The sequence below is a fragment of the Oncorhynchus kisutch genome, linkage group LG5 (genome assembly GCF_002021735.2).
Source record: "Oncorhynchus kisutch isolate 150728-3 linkage group LG5, Okis_V2, whole genome shotgun sequence".
Taxonomy (NCBI): Eukaryota; Metazoa; Chordata; class Actinopteri; order Salmoniformes; family Salmonidae; genus Oncorhynchus; species Oncorhynchus kisutch.
The window spans coordinates 36,813,581-36,837,235 of record NC_034178.2 but is presented as its reverse complement, the minus strand read 5'-3'; the positions used below and the strand labels follow the sequence as shown (position 1 = coordinate 36,837,235).

The 23,655-nt window shown below is 44.7% G+C and overlaps 1 protein-coding gene across 1 annotated transcript in view; it reads right to left on the bottom strand.

Moving 5' to 3' along the window:
- Positions 1 to 697: 697 nt before the first annotated feature.
- The window catches only part of LOC109890190 (chemokine-like protein TAFA-4), a 60,712-nt gene continuing 37,754 nt past the window's right edge, over positions 698 to 23,655 (bottom strand). Inside the window, exons 5-6 of the mRNA XM_020482165.2 lie at positions 4,644 to 4,768; positions 698 to 1,920 (exon numbers count right to left, since the gene is read on the bottom strand). Of these exons, the coding sequence (XP_020337754.1) occupies positions 1,909 to 1,920; positions 4,644 to 4,768 (137 nt within the window). The 3' untranslated portion in view covers positions 698 to 1,908. The remainder of the gene's footprint in view (positions 1,921 to 4,643; positions 4,769 to 23,655) is intronic.

Here is a 23,655-nt window from a genome sequence, read left to right as displayed (position 1 = left end):
CAATCTACACTCTCTTCAAATTGTGTTTTAGTACTATATATTACTATACAATATGTTTTTCTGTGTGTGTGTGTGTGTGTGTGTGTGTGTGTGTGTGTGTGTGTGTGTGTGTGTGTGTGTGTGTGTGTGTGTGTGTGTGTGTGTGTGTGTGTGTGTGTGTGTGTGTGTGTCTGCAGGCACACGTGTGGAATTTAAATGTGCCATTGGAGTTGAGAGAGGGGGGACAGAGTGTGGCATTGTGACAATAAGGCCCCTTATACAGTAGAACCTAAAAATACAAGTCAGTGGTCCCGGGAGAGGGCTTGTGCGATCCAGGCCTGGGTAATGAGAGAGTGGAGCTGCCACTAGCCCTGCTGTCCCCAGCTCCCTCTGGCCCATGGCTCAGCACTGGAAAAGCAACAGCTCAAATAGATTTATCATAGCTCTCAAAGCAGCCAGTCTGAAGGGCCTCTCCTCTCACTCTGAGAAGGGCAGCCATCACAGGCCTTGCCCCGTGTCTGACCAAAAAGAGAGAGAGGGAGAGATGCAGAGAAAGAGATGGGGGGGTATGAGAAGATCGATGGAGAGGGAAAACATTTTAGATGAAAATGCATGCGAACAGTAGCCTGTAAAAATAGAGCATTACCAAAAATATTGTTTAAAAAGATGGATGGAGAGAAGGATTAGTTAGAGAGTAAAAACATGTTATTTCCTTGTCAAACTGAAACACGACACAAGCAGAACCTTGTTTTAATGGTTTATGGGCGCTCTATTTTACAGTTTACATAAGAGATGTCACACAGGTATCGACTTTCAGCTTTCTGGACAGTCCACAGTTAGTGACAAGCAGTATTTAATACTCTTTAAAGGATTAGTTCCCACAAATGACACATTTACCTTATTTTATGGAAAACTAGAAAGTAACCTGTAGATCTAGAGAGTCAGTGACCGACCACATGATGTCCAGGTTACTTGCTTGTTATCAATGAATCGGAGTATATAGTTAAATATGTTCAAAGGGAACTATACCTTTAGTCTGAGCCATGGAATAACTTGTAATAACCTGTAACTATACCAGAGAGAAGGGCTGTGTCATCTCTACAGCATCAGAGGCAAAACTCTTCAAAAATATCTTCCTCTCTTTCATTTAATGTGACATCACCAGCAAAAGACGAGAAATAACTAGAAAAACAAAACATTCCTAAAACGGTCTTCTACTAGTGCAAAGATCTTACATTAAATGTTTTATATGTTGTTATGATCCTTCTTAGCAACACTAATTAGAACTGTTAAATTAATCGAAACATCTCCATGGTAATGAGTTGACCCATGAGTAATTTGACAATAATTTGCGATTCACGAGTGATGTATTCCTCCCCTCATGAATAGAAAGTCCTCCTGATAGAGCAGCGACACTCCATTCTATAATCAGAGTAGTTCAGGATCCAGTCCAAGAGCCATAGAAACACACACTGACACACTGTATGCGGCTCTGGTGCCAACACATCCACAAATGCTTCGTCAAAACAGCTATCGATTACACTTCCTCCTCGGCCACTGGTCAAAACCACCTCTTTGGTTCTCCCTATTTGTTTATTAACAGGCAAATGTCTTCAGATGCTCCTCAAAAGTATTCAGACGGAGTCTTTATCATCCATAACAGTATGCACCCTTTGTTTCTATGAAGTCTATAGTCCATAGCAGTTTTGGGCATTACATTTGACACTGTATCTCGGTGTCTCGGTCCATCAGAGAGTGTTTTTTTTTATATGTTCTGTAGTTTTTGTCACAGCTTGGTATTATGAGATGACTTACAGTCTTCCGTCAGTCGGCAGTCTAAGTGTCTCAGATATGAGCGCTGTCCTTTCTTTACACATGGAGTTAACGGTAGAGAGACTTGGTGATGGTCGCTGCTCAGTGATTCTCTTGCTATCGTGTGACCTACGAAAGAGAAAGCAAAGAACAGAAGATCAGCGAGTTGAACCAGTGACACAGAAACATACACTTATCTTTGAGGGACTTAGCAAATGACACAGCGTGCACATCTACGAAATAAAACCTCCCGCAGCCCCCCTCCAATGATGGTAGAGGGAACTGACGTCTATGAACCTGTGTTTTCCACTGTGTTAGTGATAACCTTCATTCTACAGGGCCATCAGGCATCTATACCCCTGCAACGTGGGAGTGAGAGACAGACAGACAGACAAAGAAAGAGAGTTTGCGTGACACATTCACATCGAACACGGAGATAGATAGAGAGGGACAGAAAGAAGGTCACAGATAGAGGGAGATGGGGAGAGGGAACGAGTCGCTGGAAGGAACAGTTGCCGTGGAGTCGGTTTCGTTGCAGCAATCTCCTGAGACATCTGCCACCACGTCTCCTAATAGCTGTGCTCCTGTTCCACACTGAGCAAATGCAGAATTCATGTCCGTTGATGAGGCACGGTTCCCCCTTCGCTCCCTCACCCTCCCTCAACAGCTGATTAGCTAGACAGTCAAAGAGGGAGAGAAAAAGCGATAGAGGATGGTGATGACTTCACATATCAGTCTTTCAGTTGTTCAGAGACCCAGGGTTATTCATTCTAACGGCAATCTCTTAGCGGCCATTCATCCTTCCGTATATCCCCCTCACCAATATAATTAGGACTTAAATTGAAAGCCTCTATGGATCCCCTAGACATAATGCTTTCTAATGAATGTGACAGATGTTCTGCTGTTATTCCGTCTCTCTGAATAATTACTCTTACAGTGCCTGTGTGCTCCTTACAACTGTTTTTCTTTTTATAGTTCACCTGTGAGTAAACCACAACTGCACCATCCCATAATACACACACCCACAGCCCCGCCCACAGCCCCAGCCACAGCCCCGCCCACAGCCCCGTCCACAGCCCCGTCCACAGCCCCGTCCATCAGTTGGTCCTGCGAATAACTTCCACACATCAAAATATTACTGTAGAACGGATGTGAAGGGCTTTCATTAAAATATATTTATCTCATATAAACAACAATGATTAGCATACTGATTGTCTGGTTTACTGTTACAGTCTGTACATACATTATGTGCAGCTTTGTTTTTATCCATGACATCCATTTTCCATCCCTCTTTCCAGATCTTTGCAAACATTGCTCACTTGGGGCTCCACAGACAATTGGCTCTTTTCTTCCATGGACTTCCCATTTATGTCACATACATTGGGGCTTTATTGGCTCTTTCTGACCAAACTATCCTGTATTTAGAGGATTATCCTAATACACTACTGTATCTAAACTTTTAAAATATGAAAACAAGTGTAAGCTTCCTCATCTTAAAAGTGTGTTTTACAAGACTTTAATTGAAACAAGATGCTGTATGGGAGAAAGGTTGTCAATTGAATTGACATCAAACGTTACTCAAGCTGGAGAATGTGATGGAAATAGCAGGCTTTTCCTAAGTACTGTGTGGACCTCATGGGTTCCTCAAGCTTTTCCTAAGTACTGTGTGGACCTCATGGGTTCCTCAAGCTTTTCCTAAGTACTGTGTGGACCTCATGGGTTCCTCAAGCTTTTCCTAAGTACTGTGTGGACCTCATGGGTTCCTCAAGCTTTTCCTAAGTACTGTGTGGACCTCATGGGTTCCTCAAGCTTTTCCTAAGTACTGTGTGGACCTCATGGGTTCCTCAAGCTTTTCCTAAGTACTGTGTGGACCTCATGGGTTCCTCAAGCTTTTCCTAAGTACTGTGTGGACCTCTTGGGTTCCTCAAGCTTTTCCTAAGTACTGTGTGGACCTCTTGGGTTCCTCAATCTTTTCCTAAGTACTGTGTGGACCTCTTGGGTTCCTCAATCTTTTCCTAAGTACTGTGTGGACCTCTTGGGTTCCTCAAGCTTTTCCTAAGTACTGTGTGGACCTCTTGGTTTCCTCAAGCTTTTCCTAAGTACTGTGTGGACCTCATGGGTTCCTCAAGCTTTTCCTAAGTACTGTGTGGACCTCTTGGGTTCCTCAAGCTTTTCCTAAGTACTGTGTGGACCTCTTGGGTTCCTCAATCTTTTCCTAAGTACTGTGTGGACCTCTTGGGTTCCTCAATCTTTTCCTAAGTACTGTGTGGACCTCATGGGTTCCTCAAGCTTTTCCTAAGTACTGTGTGGACCTCTTGGGTTCCTCAAGCTTTTCCTAAGTACTGTGTGGACTTCATGGGTTCCTCAAGCTTTTCCTAAGTATTGTGTGGACTTCATGGGTTCCTCATTGGACACATTCTGCTGTAAATACTGATAGGATATTTTCTTTTGTTGATGTTTTCAGATTGCATATTGATTCATGAAAGAATATTATTTTGTCATGATTTATATTTTGTCATTATCAAAGACTGTATTGATTTAATTGCTAATTAATAATCATAGAAGCTCAAGTATTCTTCAGTATCACCAAAGGAAAAAATTGTGTCAAGCCAAGGAACATCTCTCTCTCCCACTACTCTCTCTCTCACACACACACACACACACACACACACACACACACACACACACACACACACACACACACACACACACACACACACACACACACACACACACACACACACACACACACACACACACACACACACACACACACACACACAAACAAACAAACAAACAAACAAACAAACACACACACACAGAGAGGATGGAAAAGGGCCCTGTCCTCTCACCTTGGTGGTTTTGACTTTGTTTCCAGTGTTGCAGGACCAGCCGGTGAGGTCAGGGAGCACCTTACATTCCTCTCCCTCCATGCAGGGGTTCATCTGACACCACCACTTCTGAATCACGATGGAGGCTGGAGAAGAGGGTAGAGAGAGAGCACCTGAGACCTGATACTGAGAGGGTGGACAGTACAGGGCAGAGCAATGTGCAGAAGCAAACTGCCATGGTTAGTATGGAGGGAATAGATTCTATAGAGAGGAGAGATGCACTGAGATGTATCACTGTATACACTGAGATGTATCACAGATGGATATAGGGGAAACTGCTCGAATCGAACAAGATACAATATACCATTACGGATAAAGGTCAGAATGACACATTTTCATGTGTACAACATCTAAAGACCTGCATTACTATACTGAGAGCGTTGCCATTTCCAAAAGGACATATTTGGGTGTTTTTGTTGCTCTTGTTCATGTTTTATCCACACCCTGGTACTGCAGAACGAGCATGAGGAAGTCTATCGCTGGTTCGGGTACGTTTCTCAAAACCAAGTGAAATCAACCAACATTTGGATTTGGTAGAAAAAAAATATGAACGTCTCCTTTAACAATAAATATCAGCCCAATAGGCACTGACACAGAACCTTTTCCTCTCACTCTGATTGTCCACTCATACTGCTCTGCCTTGTACTGTCCACCCTTCCAGGCCAGTCAGTGATCCATCACAGTCAGTGATCCACGGCTAGGCGGCCAAAACCAGGCGGGAAGATCTGTCTCTATCCATCTATTCTTCCTTCTTCACTACTGGGATGGGGAAGTCATGGTGTGTACTCTCGAGTACGTATCCAGCTTTGATAGGCCAATCAATTAAAAGAGGCAAATGATTGTGGTTTAGAGGGAGTCTCCCATCGAGTCCTGTTTTACAGTCGATTGTTCCTCAGAAATGGAAGAGAAGGGGTGAAATCTGCAGCAAAATGGGTTTTAAATGGAATTATGCAAAAGAACACGAGCAAATCCTCTCAAGCGTCGTGTAAGAACCCCCGACTGAGAGAGATAGAGATGACTGGAGGAGTTCACCAAGACTGCTTCTTTCCAATGAGAGAGGGAGTGAATGAATGCACAGAAAGAAAGAGAGAGAACAAAAGAGAGAGCGTGAGTGAGAGAGAGAGACATTGAGGGTGAAAGAGAGGAAGAGAGAGACGCAGAGAGAGAGAAAAAGAGAAACAGAGAGAGCATAAACAAGGGAGAGAGGATGACACCATTTACGAAGACTAAGAGTCCCCTTAATAAATTACGCTTAGCCTGGCAGGGCACTCCAGAGAACATGCTGTTATGATGCACGAGCTCTGTGGCAGTAAAGGGTTCTAAAAACCAATGACTGTGTAATGGTCGTTAATGTTGCCATTATGGTGTCTGCCGTGGTGCTTTACGCTACCACCATGTTATTTAGAGCTAATGAGCATGGCCTGAAGAAGAGCCATTAGAGTTGGAGTTCTCAGAGACTTAATCTCACGTTCTACGGAGTGGGCCGGGAGTCTGTGACATCGCAGACCTGCCTGTCATTCTGCAGAATGGACGGGAGTGGCTAATAGCTTATGATGTCATGGCATGGCCAAGGGCTGTTGGATGGATAGCAACAACAGAATACCTAGAGGAGCGCTGACGAACTACGGTAATAAAGGGAATTCCTGAGAGGTGCCGACATGGACTAGTCGAGTATTTATATAGCCTGTTTTTACATCAGCAGTTGTCACAAAGTGCTCATACAGAAACACAGCCTAAAACCCAGAAGATCAAGCCATGCAGATGAAGTAGAAGCACAGTGGATAGAAAACACTCCCTAGAAAGACAGGAACCTAGGAAGAAACCTAGAGAGGAATCGGGCTTTGAGGGGTGAGCCAGTCTTCTTCTGGTTGAGCCCAGTAGACATGATAAGAGTACATGGCCATTAAGGCTATATTGTTATTCAAGATGTTCTAATGTTCATACTGTAGATGACAAGCAGGGTCAAATAACCTTTCGGTTCATCATAGGCTACCATGTAAGGTGCACTGCACTTACTCATCCATGTATCATGTCAGTGATGTATGCCAGAAAAGCAACTTAGTTTGAGATCTATGTCTGGAAATAAGAACCACGTTTCTCAGAATCTCTTCTCCCAGAGACAGATGGGTATAACTGAGATCCATCTCTCTCCGTCAGCAGTCAGTGATTAGTCTGATAGTCTATCGACAGAATTACCACCATTAATTCACAGAGAGCAGAGCAGTGTGTCGCTACTGTAGCTATTTACCATCTAGAGTGGTTTGGCGCCCCCCCCCCCCCCCCCCCCTGGGTTGTGCCGTGGCGGAGATCTTTGTGGGCTACACTCGGCCTTGTCTCAAGATGGTAAGTTGGTGGTTGAAGATATCCCTCTAGTGGTGTGGGGGCTGTACTTTGGCAAAGTGGGTGGAGTTATATCCTGCCTGTTTGGCCCTGTCCGGGGGTATCATCGAATGGGGCCAGAATGTCTCCTGACCCCTTCTGTCTCAGCCTCCAGTATTTATGCTGCAGTAGTTTATGTGTCAGGGGGCTAGGTTTATTCTGTTATATCTGGAGTATTTCTCCTTATCCAGTGTCCTGTGTGAATTTAAGTATGCTCTCTCTAATTCTCTCTTTCTCTCTTTTTTTCTTTCTCTCTCTCGGAGGATCTGAGCCCTAGGACCATGCCTCAGGACTACTTGGCATGATGACTCCTTGCTGTCCCCAGTCCACCTGGCCATGCTGCTGCTCCAGTTTTAACTGTTCTGCCTGCGGCTATGTAACCCTGACCTGTTCACAGGATGTGCTACCTGTCCCAGACCTGCTGTTTTCAACTCTCTAGAGACAGCAAGAGCGGTAGAGATACTCTCAATGATTGGCTATGAAAAGCCAACTGACATTTACTCCTGAGGTGCTGACTTGTTGCACCCTCGACAACTACTGTGATTATTATTATTTGACCATGCTAGTAATTTATAAACATTTGAACATCTTGGCCATGTTCTGTTATAATCTCCACCCGGCACAGCCAGAAGAGGACTGGCCACCCCTCATAGCCTGGTTCCTCTCTAGGTTTCTTCCTAGGTTTTGTCCTGTCTGGGGAGTTTTTCCAAGCCACTGTGCTTCTACACCTGCATTGCTTGCTGTTTGGGGTTTTAGGCTGGGTTTCTGTACAGCACTTTGAGATATCAGCTGATGTAAGAAGGGCTTTATAAAGACATTTGATTTGATTTAGAAGCCATACTAAATGTGCCATTAAGCATCTGACTACTATAGCTAGTTACCATCCAGAAGCCATACTCCACGTGTCATTTAAACAACTGACTGCTGACGCTTCACTCAGAAATGAGTCTAGACCTTTTCAAGAAGTCTCAGTATGTCTGTTGAGAGCAGTTGTTATTAAGTAAATCAAATTATATTGTTAATGGAGACTTCTGTTAATGCCATGATAGGGAGCAAATTAGTGTTGACTTCCCCAAACCCTGTCTGTGTTGCTGGTCTCAGGGGGTGATTCTAAACAAGGTATGTATGGGAGCCATGCCTAAAGGCTGGCTAGAGGATTAGACAGAGATGATGTCCATCCACCACAGCACTGACACGTCACAGGTCACAGCAGATTCAATCCATCTTTGAATACACTGCCTGTCTAAACATCAGGTTAAGTGTGTGTGTGTGTGTGTGTGTGTGTGTGTGTGTGTGTGTGTGTGTGTGTGTGTGTGTGTGTGTGTGTGTGTGTGTGTGTGTGTGTGTGTGTGTGTGTGTGTGTGTGTGTGTGTGTGTGTGTGTGTGTGTGTGTGTACGTTAGCACCCAGAACTGGATGGTACCACAGTTTTCCTTTGTTCCTTTTTGTTTCCATGAATCCTGCCACCGTTGGTGTTGAAATGTTTCTGACATCATGTGGACAAAGATGAAACTGCAGCTGCTCTTTTCTGTTCTCCTACGGAAAGTCCTGCACTGTGGTCACCCATGGCAACGTAGAGTAAACTATCCTAACTTATATGTGTTTGTGTTATACTGTGCTAACAACATGTTAACAGCCACAAAATGAGTGTCCCACACAACATTGATCTCTGCAGGTACACACACACACACACACACACACTCATATAGTCTCATTCCTGTCTGCTAGCTGCTAAAAGGTCTTTATTGGTGAAATAATGGATGAAAAACAGTGGCCCATCTGCTGCTAGCAGGTCTGTTTCCGTCTGTGTTCCAGGTCTAATGCGTGATAATTAGTTTTCACCACAAACAAAACATGACATAATATATTATGATTCTGTTACATTCAACGCTAATGTAGGCTACGTGACCTGATTAATGTAAAAATACAAATAGCAATAGATAATTAAGAATTCAACTTCAATTCGAGTTATGCAACCTCTCCCTACATATCTTGTAAACATAACAGCAGACAAGTCAGATTACTGTATGTATTTTTTTGTGGGCTACAATGACTAATTTTGCTCCCATTGGACTACAAAGGCATAATACAAAACGCAACCAAGCATGAGGCTTTTAGGGTGTTCATCAAATAGTACTTAACAAAGGCTGGGGTTGAACTCACTGTGAATACAACTATGTGATATTATGCATGTGTATAAATCATCATAGGTTCTGGGGAGTATGTGGCAGCAGGGGGTAGATGTGTGTGTGTGTGTGTGTGTGTGTGTGTGTGTGTGTGTGTGTGTGTGTGTGTGTGTGTGTGTGTGTGTGTGTGTGTGTGTGTGTGTGTGTGTGTGTGTGTGTGTGTGTGTGTGTGTGTGTGTGTGTGTGTGTGTGTGTGTGTGTGTGTGTGTGTGTGTGGGTGGGTGGGTGGGTGGGTGGGTGCGCGTGCGTGTGGGTGCGTGTGTGTGTGTGTGTGTGTATTTTTGTGGGAGGACAGGGGGTTCACATGTTTTATTTGTCTATTATGTTTATTTGGTAGGAACAATGTACAACAAATCATAAATCTCAGAATATGAGAAGTGATGTGTTGCACCACATTTAGCTGACAGCTCATTTATACCAGCAGTCCCCATGTGTACTGTATATGAGCAGTCCCCATGTGTACTGTATATGAGCAGTCCCCATGTGTACTGTATATGAGCAGTCCCCATGTGTACTATATATGAGCAGTCCCCATGTGTATTATTTATGAACAGCCCCATGTGTACTGTATATGAGCAGTCCCCATGTGTACTGTATGTTAGCAGTCCCCATGTGTACTGTATATGAGCAGTCCCCATGTGTACTGTATGTGAGCAGTCCCCATGTGTACGGTATGTGAGCAGTCCCCATGTGTACTGTATATGAGCAGTCCCCATGTGTATTATATATGAACAGCCCCATGTGTACTGTATATGAGCAGTCCCCATGTGTACTGTATGTGAGCAGTCCCCATGTGTACTGTATGTGAGCAGTCCCCATGTGTACTGTATATGAGCAGTCCCCATGTGTATTATACTGTATATGAGCAGTCCCCATGTGTACTGTATGTGAGCAGTCCCCATGTGTACTGTATATGAGCAGTCCCCATGTGTATTATACTGTATATGAGCAGTCCCCATGTGTACTGTATATGAGCAGTCCCCATGTGTACTGTATATGAGCAGTCCCCATGTGTACTGTATATGAGCAGTCCCCATGTGTACTATATATGAACAGTCCCCATGTGTACTGTATATGAGCAGTCCCCATGTGTACTGTATGTTAGCAGTCCCCATGTGTACTGTATGTGAGCAGTCCCCATGTGTACTATATGTGAGCAGACCCATGTGTACTATGCTGTATATGAGCAGTCCCCATGTGTACTGTATATGAGCAGTCCCCATGTGTACTGTATATGAGCAGTCCCCATGTGTACTGTATATGAGCAGTCCCCATGTGCCATGTGTACTGTATATGAGCAGTCCCCATGAGCAGTCCCCATGTGTACTGTATATGAGCAGTCCCCATGTGTACTATGCTGTATATGAGCAGTCCCCATGTGTACTGTATGTGAGCAGTCCCCATGTGTACTGTATAGAGCAGTCCCATGTGTACTGTATATGAGCAGTCCCCATGTGTACTGTATATGAGCAGTCCCCATGTGTACTGTATATGAGCAGTCCCCATGTGTACTGTATATGAGCAGTCCCCATGTGTACTGTATATGAGCAGTCCCCATGTGTACTGTATATGAGCAGTCCCCATGTGTACTGTATATGAGCAGTCCCCATGTGTATTATACTGAATATGAGCAGTCCCCATGTGTACTGTATATGAGCAGTCTCCATGTGTACTGTATATGAGCAGTCCCCATGTGTACTGTATATGAGCAGTCCCCATGTGTACTATATATGAACAGTCCCCATGTGTACTGTATATGAGCAGTCCCCATGTGTACTGTATGTTAGCAGTCCCCATGTGTACTGTATGTGAGCAGTCCCCATGTGTACTATATGTGAGCAGACCCATGTGTACTATGCTGTATATGAGCAGTCCCCATGTGTACTGTATATGAGCAGTCCCCATGTGTACTGTATATGAGCAGTCCCCATGTGTACTGTATATGAGCAGTCCCCATGTGTACTGTATATGAGCAGTCCCCATGAGCAGTCCCCATGTGTACTGTATATGAGCAGTCCCCATGTGTACTGTATATGAGCAGTCCCCATGTGTACTGTATAGAGCAGTCCCATGTGTACTGTATGTGAGCAGTCCCCATGTGTACTATATGTGAGCAGTCCCCATGTGTACTATGCTGTATATGAGCAGTCCCCATGTGTACTGTATGTGAGCAGTCCCCATGTGTACTGTATATGAACAGTCCCCATGTGTACTGTATATGAGCAGTCCCCATGTGTACTGTATATGAGCAGTCCCCATGTGTACTGTATTTGAGCAGTCCCCATGTGTACTGTATTTGAGCAGTCCCCATGTGTACTGTATATGAGCAGTCCCCATGTGTACTGTATTTGAGCAGTCCCCATGTGTACTGTATATGAGCAGTCCCCATGTGTACTGTATGTGAGCAGTCCCCATGTGTACTGTATATGAACAGTCCCCATGTGTACTGTATATGAGCAGTCCCCATGTGTACTGTATATGAGCAGTCCCCATGTGTACTGTATATGAGCAGTCCCCATGTGTACTGTATATGAGCAGTCCCCATGTGTACTGTATATGAGCAGTCCCCATGTGTACTGTATATGAGCAGTCCGCATGAGCAGTCCCCATGTGTACTGTATATGAGCAGTCCCCATGTGTACTGTATATGAGCAGTCCCCATGTGTACTGTATAGAGCAGTCCCATGTGTACTGTATGTGAGCAGTCCCCATGTGTACTATATGTGAGCAGTCCCCATGTGTACTATGCTGTATATGAGCAGTCCCCATGTGTACTGTATGTTAGCAGTCCCCATGTGTACTGTATATGAGCAGTCCCCATGTGTACTGTATGTGAGCAGTCCCCATGTGTACTGTATGTGAGCAGTCCCCATGTGTACTGTATATGAGCAGTCCCCATGTGTATTATACTGTATATGAGCAGTCCCCATGTGTACTGTATGTGAGCAGTCCCCATGTGTACTGTATATGAGCAGTCCCCATGTGTATTATACTGTATATGAGCAGTCCCCATGTGTACTGTATATGAGCAGTCCCCATGTGTACTGTATATGAGCAGTCCCCATGTGTACTGTATATGAGCAGTCCCCATGTGTACTATATATGAACAGTCCCCATGTGTACTGTATATGAGCAGTCCCCATGTGTACTGTATGTTAGCAGTCCCCATGTGTACTGTATGTGAGCAGTCCCCATGTGTACTATATGTGAGCAGACCCATGTGTACTATGCTGTATATGAGCAGTCCCCATGTGTACTGTATATGAGCAGTCCCCATGTGTACTGTATATGAGCAGTCCCCATGTGTACTGTATATGAGCAGTCCCCATGTGCCATGTGTACTGTATATGAGCAGTCCCCATGAGCAGTCCCCATGTGTACTGTATATGAGCAGTCCCCATGTGTACTATGCTGTATATGAGCAGTCCCCGTGTGTACTGTATGTGAGCAGTCCCCATGTGTACTGTATAGAGCAGTCCCATGTGTACTGTATATGAGCAGTCCCCATGTGTACTGTATATGAGCAGTCCCCATGTGTACTGTATATGAGCAGTCCCCATGTGTACTGTATATGAGCAGTCCCCATGTGTTACTGTATATGAGCAGTCCCCATGTGTACTGTATATGAGCAGTCCCCATGTGTACTGTATATGAGCAGTCCCCATGTGTATTATACTGAATATGAGCAGTCCCCATGTGTACTGTATATGAGCAGTCTCCATGTGTACTGTATATGAGCAGTCCCCATGTGTACTGTATATGAGCAGTCCCCATGTGTACTATATATGAACAGTCCCCATGTGTACTGTATATGAGCAGTCCCCATGTGTACTGTATGTTAGCAGTCCCCATGTGTACTGTATGTGAGCAGTCCCCATGTGTACTATATGTGAGCAGACCCATGTGTACTATGCTGTATATGAGCAGTCCCCATGTGTACTGTATATGAGCAGTCCCCATGTGTACTGTATATGAGCAGTCCCCATGTGTACTGTATATGAGCAGTCCCCATGTGTACTGTATATGAGCAGTCCCCATGAGCAGTCCCCATGTGTACTGTATATGAGCAGTCCCCATGTGTACTGTATATGAGCAGTCCCCATGTGTACTGTATAGAGCAGTCCCATGTGTACTGTATGTGAGCAGTCCCCATGTGTACTATATGTGAGCAGTCCCCATGTGTACTATGCTGTATATGAGCAGTCCCCATGTGTACTGTATGTGAGCAGTCCCCATGTGTACTGTATATGAACAGTCCCCATGTGTACTGTATATGAGCAGTCCCCATGTGTACTGTATATGAGCAGTCCCCATGTGTACTGTATTTGAGCAGTCCCCATGTGTACTGTATTTGAGCAGTCCCCATGTGAACTGTATATGAGCAGTCCCCATGTGTACTGTATTTGAGCAGTCCCCATGTGTACTGTATATGAGCAGTCCCCATGTGTACTGTATGTGAGCAGTCCCCATGTGTACTGTATATGAACAGTCCCCATGTGTACTGTATATGAGCAGTCCCCATGTGTACTGTATATGAGCAGTCCCCATGTGTACTGTATATGAGCAGTCCCCATGTGTACTGTATATGAGCAGTCCCCATGTGTACTGTATATGAGCAGTCCCATGTGTACTGTATATGAGCAGTCCGCATGAGCAGTCCCCATGTGTACTGTATATGAGCAGTCCCCATGTGTACTGTATATGAGCAGTCCCCATGTGTACTGTATAGAGCAGTCCCATGTGTACTGTATGTGAGCAGTCCCCATGTGTACTATATGTGAGCAGTCCCCATGTGTACTATGCTGTATATGAGCAGTCCCCATGTGTACTGTATGTTAGCAGTCCCCATGTGTACTGTATATGAGCAGTCCCCATGTGTACTGTATGTGAGCAGTCCCCATGTGTACTGTATGTGAGCAGTCCCCATGTGTACTGTATATGAGCAGTCCCCATGTGTATTATACTGTATATGAGCAGTCCCCATGTGTACTGTATGTGAGCAGTCCCCATGTGTACTGTATATGAGCAGTCCCCATGTGTATTATACTGTATATGAGCAGTCCCCATGTGTACTGTATATGAGCAGTCCCCATGTGTACTGTATATGAGCAGTCCCCATGTGTACTGTATATGAGCAGTCCCCATGTGTACTATATATGAACAGTCCCCATGTGTACTGTATATGAGCAGTCCCCATGTGTACTGTATGTTAGCAGTCCCCATGTGTACTGTATGTGAGCAGTCCCCATGTGTACTATATGTGAGCAGACCCATGTGTACTATGCTGTATATGAGCAGTCCCCATGTGTACTGTATATGAGCAGTCCCCATGTGTACTGTATATGAGCAGTCCCCATGTGTACTGTATATGAGCAGTCCCCATGTGCCATGTGTACTGTATATGAGCAGTCCCCATGAGCAGTCCCCATGTGTACTGTATATGAGCAGTCCCCATGTGTACTATGCTGTATATGAGCAGTCCCCATGTGTACTGTATGTGAGCAGTCCCCATGTGTACTGTATAGAGCAGTCCCATGTGTACTGTATATGAGCAGTCCCCATGTGTACTGTATATGAGCAGTCCCCATGTGTACTGTATATGAGCAGTCCCCATGTGTACTGTATATGAGCAGTCCCCATGTGTACTGTATATGAGCAGTCCCCATGTGTACTGTATATGAGCAGTCCCCATGTGTACTGTATATGAGCAGTCCCCATGTGTATTATACTGAATATGAGCAGTCCCCATGTGTACTGTATATGAGCAGTCCCCATGTGTACTGTATATGAGCAGTCCCCATGTGTACTGTATATGAGCAGTCCCCATGTGTACTATATATGAACAGTCCCCATGTGTACTGTATATGAGCAGTCCCCATGTGTACTGTATGTTAGCAGTCCCCATGTGTACTGTATGTGAGCAGTCCCCATGTGTACTATATGTGAGCAGACCCATGTGTACTATGCTGTATATGAGCAGTCCCCATGTGTACTGTATATGAGCAGTCCCCATGTGTACTGTATATGAGCAGTCCCCATGTGTACTGTATATGAGCAGTCCCCATGTGCCATGTGTACTGTATATGAGCAGTCCCCATGTGTACTGTATATGAGCAGTCCCATGAGCAGTCCCCATGTGTACTGTATATGAGCAGTCCCCATGTGTACTGTATATGAGCAGTCCCCATGTGTACTGTATAGAGCAGTCCCATGTGTACTGTATGTGAGCAGTCCCCATGTGTACTATATGTGAGCAGTCCCCATGTGTACTATGCTGTATATGAGCAGTCCCCATGTGTACTGTATGTGAGCAGTCCCCATGTGTACTGTATATGAACAGTCCCCATGTGTACTGTATATGAGCAGTCCCCATGTGTACTGTATATGAGCAGTCCCCATGTGTACTGTATTTGAGCAGTCCCCATGTGTACTGTATTTGAGCAGTCCCCATGTGTACTGTATATGAGCAGTCCCCATGTGTACTGTATGTGAGCAGTAACCATGTGTACTGTATATGAACAGTCCCCATGTGTACTGTATATGAGCAGTCCCCATGTGTACTGTATATGAGCAGTCCCCATGTGTACTGTATATGAGCAGTCCCCATGTGTACTGTATATGAGCAGTCCCCATGTGTACTGTATATGAGCAGTCCCCATGTGTACTGTATATGAGCAGTCCCCATGAGCAGTCCCCATGTGTACTGTATATGAACAGTCCCCATGTGTACTGTATATGAGCAGTCCCCATGTGTACTGTATAGAGCAGTCCCATGTGTACTGTATGTGAGCAGTCCCCATGTGTACTATATGTGAGCAGTCCCCATGTGTACTATGCTGTATATGAGCAGTCCCCATGTGTACTGTATGTGAGCAGTCCCCATGTGTACTGTATATGAACAGTCCCCATGTGTACTGTATATGAGCAGTCCCCATGTGTACTGTATATGAGCAGTCCCCATGTGTACTGTATTTGAGCAGTCCCCATGTGTACTGTATTTGAGCAGTCCCCATGTGTACTGTATATGAGCAGTCCCCATGTGTACTGTATTTGAGCAGTCCCCATGTGTACTGTATATGAGCAGTCCCAATGTGTACTGTATGTGAGCAGTCCCCATGTGTACTGTATATGAACAGTCCCCATGTGTACTGTATATGAGCAGTCCCCATGTGTACTGTATATGAGCAGTCCCCATGTGTACTGTATATGAGCAGTCCCCATGTGTACTGTATATGAGCAGTCCCCATGTGTACTGTATATGAGCAGTCCCCATGTGTACTGTATATGAGCAGTCCCGATGTGTACTGTATATGAGCAGTCCCGATGTGTACTGTATATGAGCAGTCCCCATGTGTACTGTATATGAGCAGTCCCCATGTGTACTGTATATGAGCAGTCCCCATGTGTACTGTATATGAGCAGTCCCCATGTGTACTGTATGTGAGCAGTCCCCATGTGTACTATATGTGAGCAGTCCCCATGTGTACTGTATATGAGCAGTCCCCATGTGTACTGTATATGAGCAGTCCCCATGTGTACTGTATGTGAGCAGTCCCCATGTGTACTGTATATGAGCAGTCCCCATGTGTACTGTATATGAGCAGTCCCCATGTGTACTGTATAGAGCAGTCCCCATGTGTACTGTATGTGAGCAGTCCCCATGTGTACTATATGTGAGCAGTCCCCATGTGTACTATGCTGTATATGAGCAGTCCCCATGTGTACTGTATATGAGCAGTCCCCATGTGTACTATGCTGTATATGAGCAGTCCCCATGTGTACTGTATGTGAGCAGTCCCCATGTGTACTGTATATGAACAGTCCCCATGTGTGCTGTATATGAGCAGTCCCCATGTGTACTGTATATGAGCAGTCCCCATGTGTACTGTATTTGAGCAGTCCCCATGTGTACTGTATTTGAGCAGTCCCCATGTGTACTGTATATGAGCAGTCCCCATGTGTACTGTATATGAGCAGTCCCCATGTGTACTGTATGTGAGCAGTCCCCATGTGTACTGTATATGAGCAGTCCCCATGTGTACTGTATATGAGCAGTCCCCATGTGTACTGTATAGAGCAGTCCCCATGTGTACTGTATATGAGCAGTCCCCATGTGTACTGTATATGAGCAGTCCCCATGTGTACTGTATATGAGCAGTCCCCATGTGCCATGTGTACTGTATATGAGCAGTCCCCATGTGTACTGTATATGAGCAGTCCCCATGAGCAGTCCCCATGTGTACTGTATATGAGCAGTCCCCATGTGTACTGTATATGAGCAGTCCCCATGTGTACTGTATAGAGCAGTCCCATGTGTACTGTATGTGAGCAGTCCCCATGTGTACTATATGTGAGCAGTCCCCATGTGTACTATGCTGTATATGAGCAGTCCCCATGTGTACTGTATGTGAGCAGTCCCCATGTGTACTGTATATGAACAGTCCCCATGTGTACTGTATATGAGCAGTCCCCATGTGTACTGTATATGAGCAGTCCCCATGTGTACTGTATTTGAGCAGTCCCCATGTGTACTGTATTTGAGCAGTCCCCATGTGTACTGTATATGAGCAGTCCCCATGTGTACTGTATTTGAGCAGTCCCCATGTGTACTGTATATGAGCAGTCCCCATGTGTACTGTATGTGAGCAGTCCCCATGTGTACTGTATATGAACAGTCCCCATGTGTACTGTATATGAGCAGTCCCCATGTGTACTGTATATGAGCAGTCCCCATGTGTACTGTATATGAGCAGTCCCCATGTGTACTGTATATGAGCAGTCCCCATGTGTACTGTATATGAGCAGTCCCCATGTGTACTGTATATGAGCAGTCCCCATGTGTACTGTATATGAGCAGTCCCCATGTGTACTGTATATGAGCAGTCCCCATGTGTACTGTATATGAGCAGTCCCCATGTGTACTGTATATGAGCAGTCCCCATGTGTACTGTATAGAGCAGTCCCCATGTGTACTGTATATGAGCAGTCCCCATGTGTACTGTATGTGAGCAGTCCCCATGTGTACTATATGTGAGCAGTCCCCATGTGTACTGTATATGAGCAGTCCCCATGTGTACTGTATATGAGCAGTCCCCATGTGTACTGTATGTGAGCAGTCCCCATGTGTACTGTATATGAGCAGTCCCCATGTGTACTGTATATGAGCAGTCCCCATGTGTACTGTATAGAGCAGTCCCCATGTGTACTGTATGTGAGCAGTCCCCATGTGTACTATATGTGAGCAGTCCCCATGTGTACTATGCTGTATATGAGCAGTCCCCATGTGTACTGTATATGAGCAGTCCCCATGTGTACTATGCTGTATATGAGCAGTCCCCATGTGTACTGTATGTGAGCAGTCCCCATGTGTACTGTATATGAACAGTCCCCATGTGTGCTGTATATGAGCAGTCCCCATGTGTACTGTATATGAGCAGTCCCCATGTGTACTGTATTTGAGCAGTCCCCATGTGTACTGTATTTGAGCAGTCCCCATGTGTACTGTATATGAGCAGTCCCCATGTGTACTGTATATGAGCAGTCCCCATGTGTACTGTATTTGAGCAGTCCCCATGTGTACTGTATATGAGCAGTCCCCATGTGTACTGTATGTGAGCAGTCCCCATGTGTACTGTATATGAACAGTCCCCATGTGTACTGTATATGAGCAGTCCCCATGTGTACTGTATATGAGCAGTCCCCATGTGTACTGTATATGAGCAGTCCCCATGTGTACTGTATATGAGCAGTCCCCATGTGTACTGTATATGAGCAGTCCCCATGTGTACTGTATATGAGCAGTCCCCATGTGTACTGTATATGAGCAGTCCCCATGTGTACTGTATATGAGCAGTCCCCATGTGTACTGTATATGAGCAGTCCCCATGTGTACTGTATATGAGCAGTCCCCATGTGTACTGTATAGAGCAGTCCCCATGTGTACTGTATATGAGCAGTCCCCATGTGTACTGTATGTGAGCAGTCCCCATGTGTCCTATATGTGAGCAGTCCCCATGTGTACTGTATATGAGCAGTCCCCATGTGTACTGTATATGAGCAGTCCCCATGTGTACTGTATGTGAGCAGTCCCCATGTGTACTGTATATGAGCAGTCCCCATGTGTACTGTATATGAGCAGTCCCCATGTGTACTGTATAGAGCAGTCCCCATGTGTACTGTATGTGAGCAGTCCCCATGTGTACTATATGTGAGCAGTCCCCATGTGTACTATGCTGTATATGAGCAGTCCCCATGTGTACTGTATATGAGCAGTCCCCATGTGTACTGTATATGAGCAGTCCCCATGTGTACTGTATATCAGCAGTCCCCATGTGTACTGTATATGAGCAGTCCCCATGTGTACTGTATATGAGCAGTCCCCATGTGTACTGTATATCAGCATTGCATGCATGTGGGAGGCACTATACATGTTGGACGTAAAAGTTTAACACTAATGGTTCTACGTCCTTACACATCATTTAAAGGCTATCTGGAGAACCTGCATGCTCAAACACACACGGACGCACACATGCACGCACACACGGAGGGCATGGATTTAATTTGCTCCACTCAACAGGGGAGGACAGAAAGGGTGAGACAACTGGCTGACTTCCAAAATAGGATTCAGCAGCAGAAGCCCCTGTGGCGTACGAGTCGTTCCATTCACTGGACTCTCTGTACAGTCATAGCAGAAAAGGGGCATCCATCTCTTTCAGAAATGATTAAGTAAAAACCTATCTGTGTTCAAGTGCCCCACACGCACCAAGCATGCAGACAAATACACACACACACACACACACAGACACATACACACACAGACACCTGAACAATAGACTTGCCAGATACCAAGATGAACTTAACATACTGTTTAAGCAACAAAAACAGCAAACACAACACAGAAAAAGATAACTCCTCACACAGGTATAGAAAGTATAGTATCAGTCAAAAGTTTGAACACACCTATTAATCAAGGGTTTTCCTTTATTTTTACTATTTCTACATTGTAGAATAATAGTGAATACATCAAAACTATGAAATAACACATATGGAATCCTGTCGTAACCAAAAAAGTGTTAAAAAAAATCAAAATATATATATTTTATATCCTTCAAAGTAGCCTCCCTTTGCCTTAATGACAGCTTTCTTTGCACACTCTTGGCATTCTCTTCACCAGCTTCCCCTGGAATGCTTTTCCAACAGTTTTGAAGGAGTTCCCACATATGCTGAGCACTTGTTGGCTGCTTTTCCTTCACTCTGCGGCCCATCTCATTCCTGACCATCTCAATTGGGTTGAGGTCGGGTGATTGTGGAGGCCAGGTCATCTGATGCAGCACTCTATCACTCTCCTTCTTGGTCAAATAGCCCTAACACAGCCTGGAGGTGTGTTGGGTCATTGTCCTGTTGAAAAACAATGACAATCCCACTAAGTGCAAACCAGAGGGGATGGCATTTCACTGCAGAATGTTGTGGTAGTCATGGAGGTTAGGTATGCCTTGAATTCTAAATAAATCACTGACAGTGTCACCAGCAAAGTACCCCCACACCACCACACCTCCTCCTCCATGCTTCACGGTGGGAACCACACATGCGAAGATCATCTGTTCACCTACTCTGCGTCTCCCAAAGACATGGCGGTTGAAAGCAAAAATCTCAAATTTGGACTCCAGACCAAAGGGCAGATTTCCACCGGTCTAATGGCCATTGCTCGTGACTCTTCTTCTTCTTGGTGTCCTTTAGTAGTGGTTTCTTTGCCGCATCTCACCCATTACGGCCTGATTCACACAGTCTCCTCTGAAAAGTTGATGTTGAGATGTGTCCGTTACTTGAACCCTGTAAAGCATTTATTTGGGCTGAAATTTCTGAGGCTGGTAACTCTAATGAACTTATCCTCTGCAGCAGAAGTAACTCTGAGTCTTCCTTTCCTATGGCGGTCCTCATGAGAGCCAGTTCATCATAGCGCTTAATGGTTTTTGTGACTGCACTTGAAGAAACTTGCAAAGTTCTTAACATTTTCCACATTGACTGACCTTCATGTCTTAAAGTAATGATGGACTGTTGTTTCTCTTTGCTTATTTGAGCTGTTCTTGCCATAATATGGACTTGGTCTTTTACCAAATAGGGCTATCTTCTGTATACCAACCTTACCTTGTCACAACTCAACTGATTGTCTCAAACGCATTAAGGAAAGAAATTCAACAAATTAACTTTTAAGAAGGCACAGCTGTTATTTGAAATGCATTCCAGGTGACTACCTCATGAAGCTGGTTGAGAGAATGCCAAGAGTGTGCAAAGCTGTCATCAACGCAAAGGCTGGCTGCTTTGTTGAACCTCAAATTGAAAATATGTTTTACATTTGTTTAACACTTTTTTGGTTACTACATGATTCCATATGTGTTAGTTCATAGTTTTGATGTCTTCACTATTATTCTACAATGTAGAGAAAAGTAAATAGTAAAAAAATAAAAAAAATAAAACCCTGGAATGAGTAGGTGTGTCCAAACTTGATGGGTACTGTAGATACTTGCTCAAATCTACATTCACATTATCACACACACACACATATGTGCACACACACGCACACAAACACATACACACAACTCTAACCCTGTCACACAGCCAATACAAGTGAATTAACCCCCCACCGGTGGAGGGTTCAAAAACACAGCGCCTTAAGACGAGTTCTCCGCCATCGGAAGCCAAACTCAGCGATAACAATCTAAATCCATTCACGCCGTTCTGTTAGAATGAAATGGCTTGATTTACACCCATATTGACTCACGCTGGTAAAGCTGACTTTGACACGGGTTAATGTTGTATAATAATGCAGTATAATCCAGTGCTGGCACCGACCGCCAATTTCTCCACGTGGACATCCCCACGGTGTGTCCTGATAAATGGAAGTGATCTTCTTGACCTCTGCTTATTGGTCGTTATGAATTCAACCCCATAGACTGGATCTAAGAGCTGCCCAGCAAGAAGGAAGTCATAAGTGGGCGTTCCACTCTCTGCTTCCAACTCCAACACCGCCTTTATTAACCAACACACAGCTAAAGACAGTCTCCAGTAATTCCCATATAAAGCCTGAAGGGAATGTGCTTCAAGATGAACCGAAGAAGAGAAGAAAAGAGGAGATGAAGAAAGTGTGAGATTCTGATACAGTGAGACAGGAAAATGTCAGCCGTTGGTCTTTAACAAGCTGGCTTAATGATACCCGGTAATGGAGCACAACATTCTGCCCTACAAAGGCAAACCGCCGTAACTACACTTTTGATCAAAATTGACCAAAATTCTGTACAGCCACACATTTTCAAAATGCATATTTATCGAGAGAGGTGTGATGAATGGTGTGCTCCATTTTTGGGTGCTGTGACTCATCACACCTGTCTCAATAATATGCTTTTTCAGAATGTCTTTGCAATGAAGAGCTGTTGGAAATTGATGTACAGTATTTTACAGATAATGGATAATGTCCCTCATCTAAACCTTACCACACTCATCACTGGTATTAAATTAAAAGGTGAGGGGACGGCCATCTGGCTGGTGACAGTAGGGACATCATTCTGCCTGGGATACTTTATAACTCTGAGCTGTTAGGCCCAGTGGAGACAGTGTGACTGTGGTAAACAAGATATATTTTTACTGCTTTTCACATTTACAGTCATTATCTATCTAACCATATAGGCCTACATACATTTAGGGAGGGAATGAGATTGAGGGATAAAAAAAAAAGAACTGTACTGTTAAAGCATATGGCTATTTTTCAGTTTATAAATTGTCACAACAGTGCATTATTCAGTGGGCAGATGGCCCCCAGAAGGCTCTCTCCAAAGGGATATCTCTGAGACCCCTGACCTCTCCCGAGGGTCACCGTTAAACACAACAGCACAGTGGAGTCCTCAGGGCTCCTCTTCAGTCCAGGCAGCTCTCTCATATAGAGAGGTACCCCAAGAGGGACTAAACCAGAACAAAATGGAGGATACTGGAAAGAGCCTCTCTCTGTCCATTGCCTGAGAGGACACAGTGCCTCGCACAGCTCTAATGATGTTTAATAGCTATGTCCGCAGTGGAATAGCTCTCTAAGGCATTTTCTTATATTAGGAGGGTTAGACATGTGGGATGTAGTGAGGGGTAAGGGCATTTCTTATATTAGGAGGGTTAGACATGTGGGATGTAGTGAGGGGTAAGGGCATTTCTTATTGTAGGAGGGTTAGACATGTGGGATGTAGTGAGGGGTAAGGGCATTTCTTATATTAGGAGGGTTAGACATGTGGGATGTAGTGAGGGGTAAGGGCATTTCTTATATTAGGAGGGTTAGACATGTGGGATGTAGTGAGGGGTAAGGGCATTTCTTATATTAGGAGGGTTAGACATGTGGGATGTAGTGAGGGGTAAGGGCATTTCTTATATTAG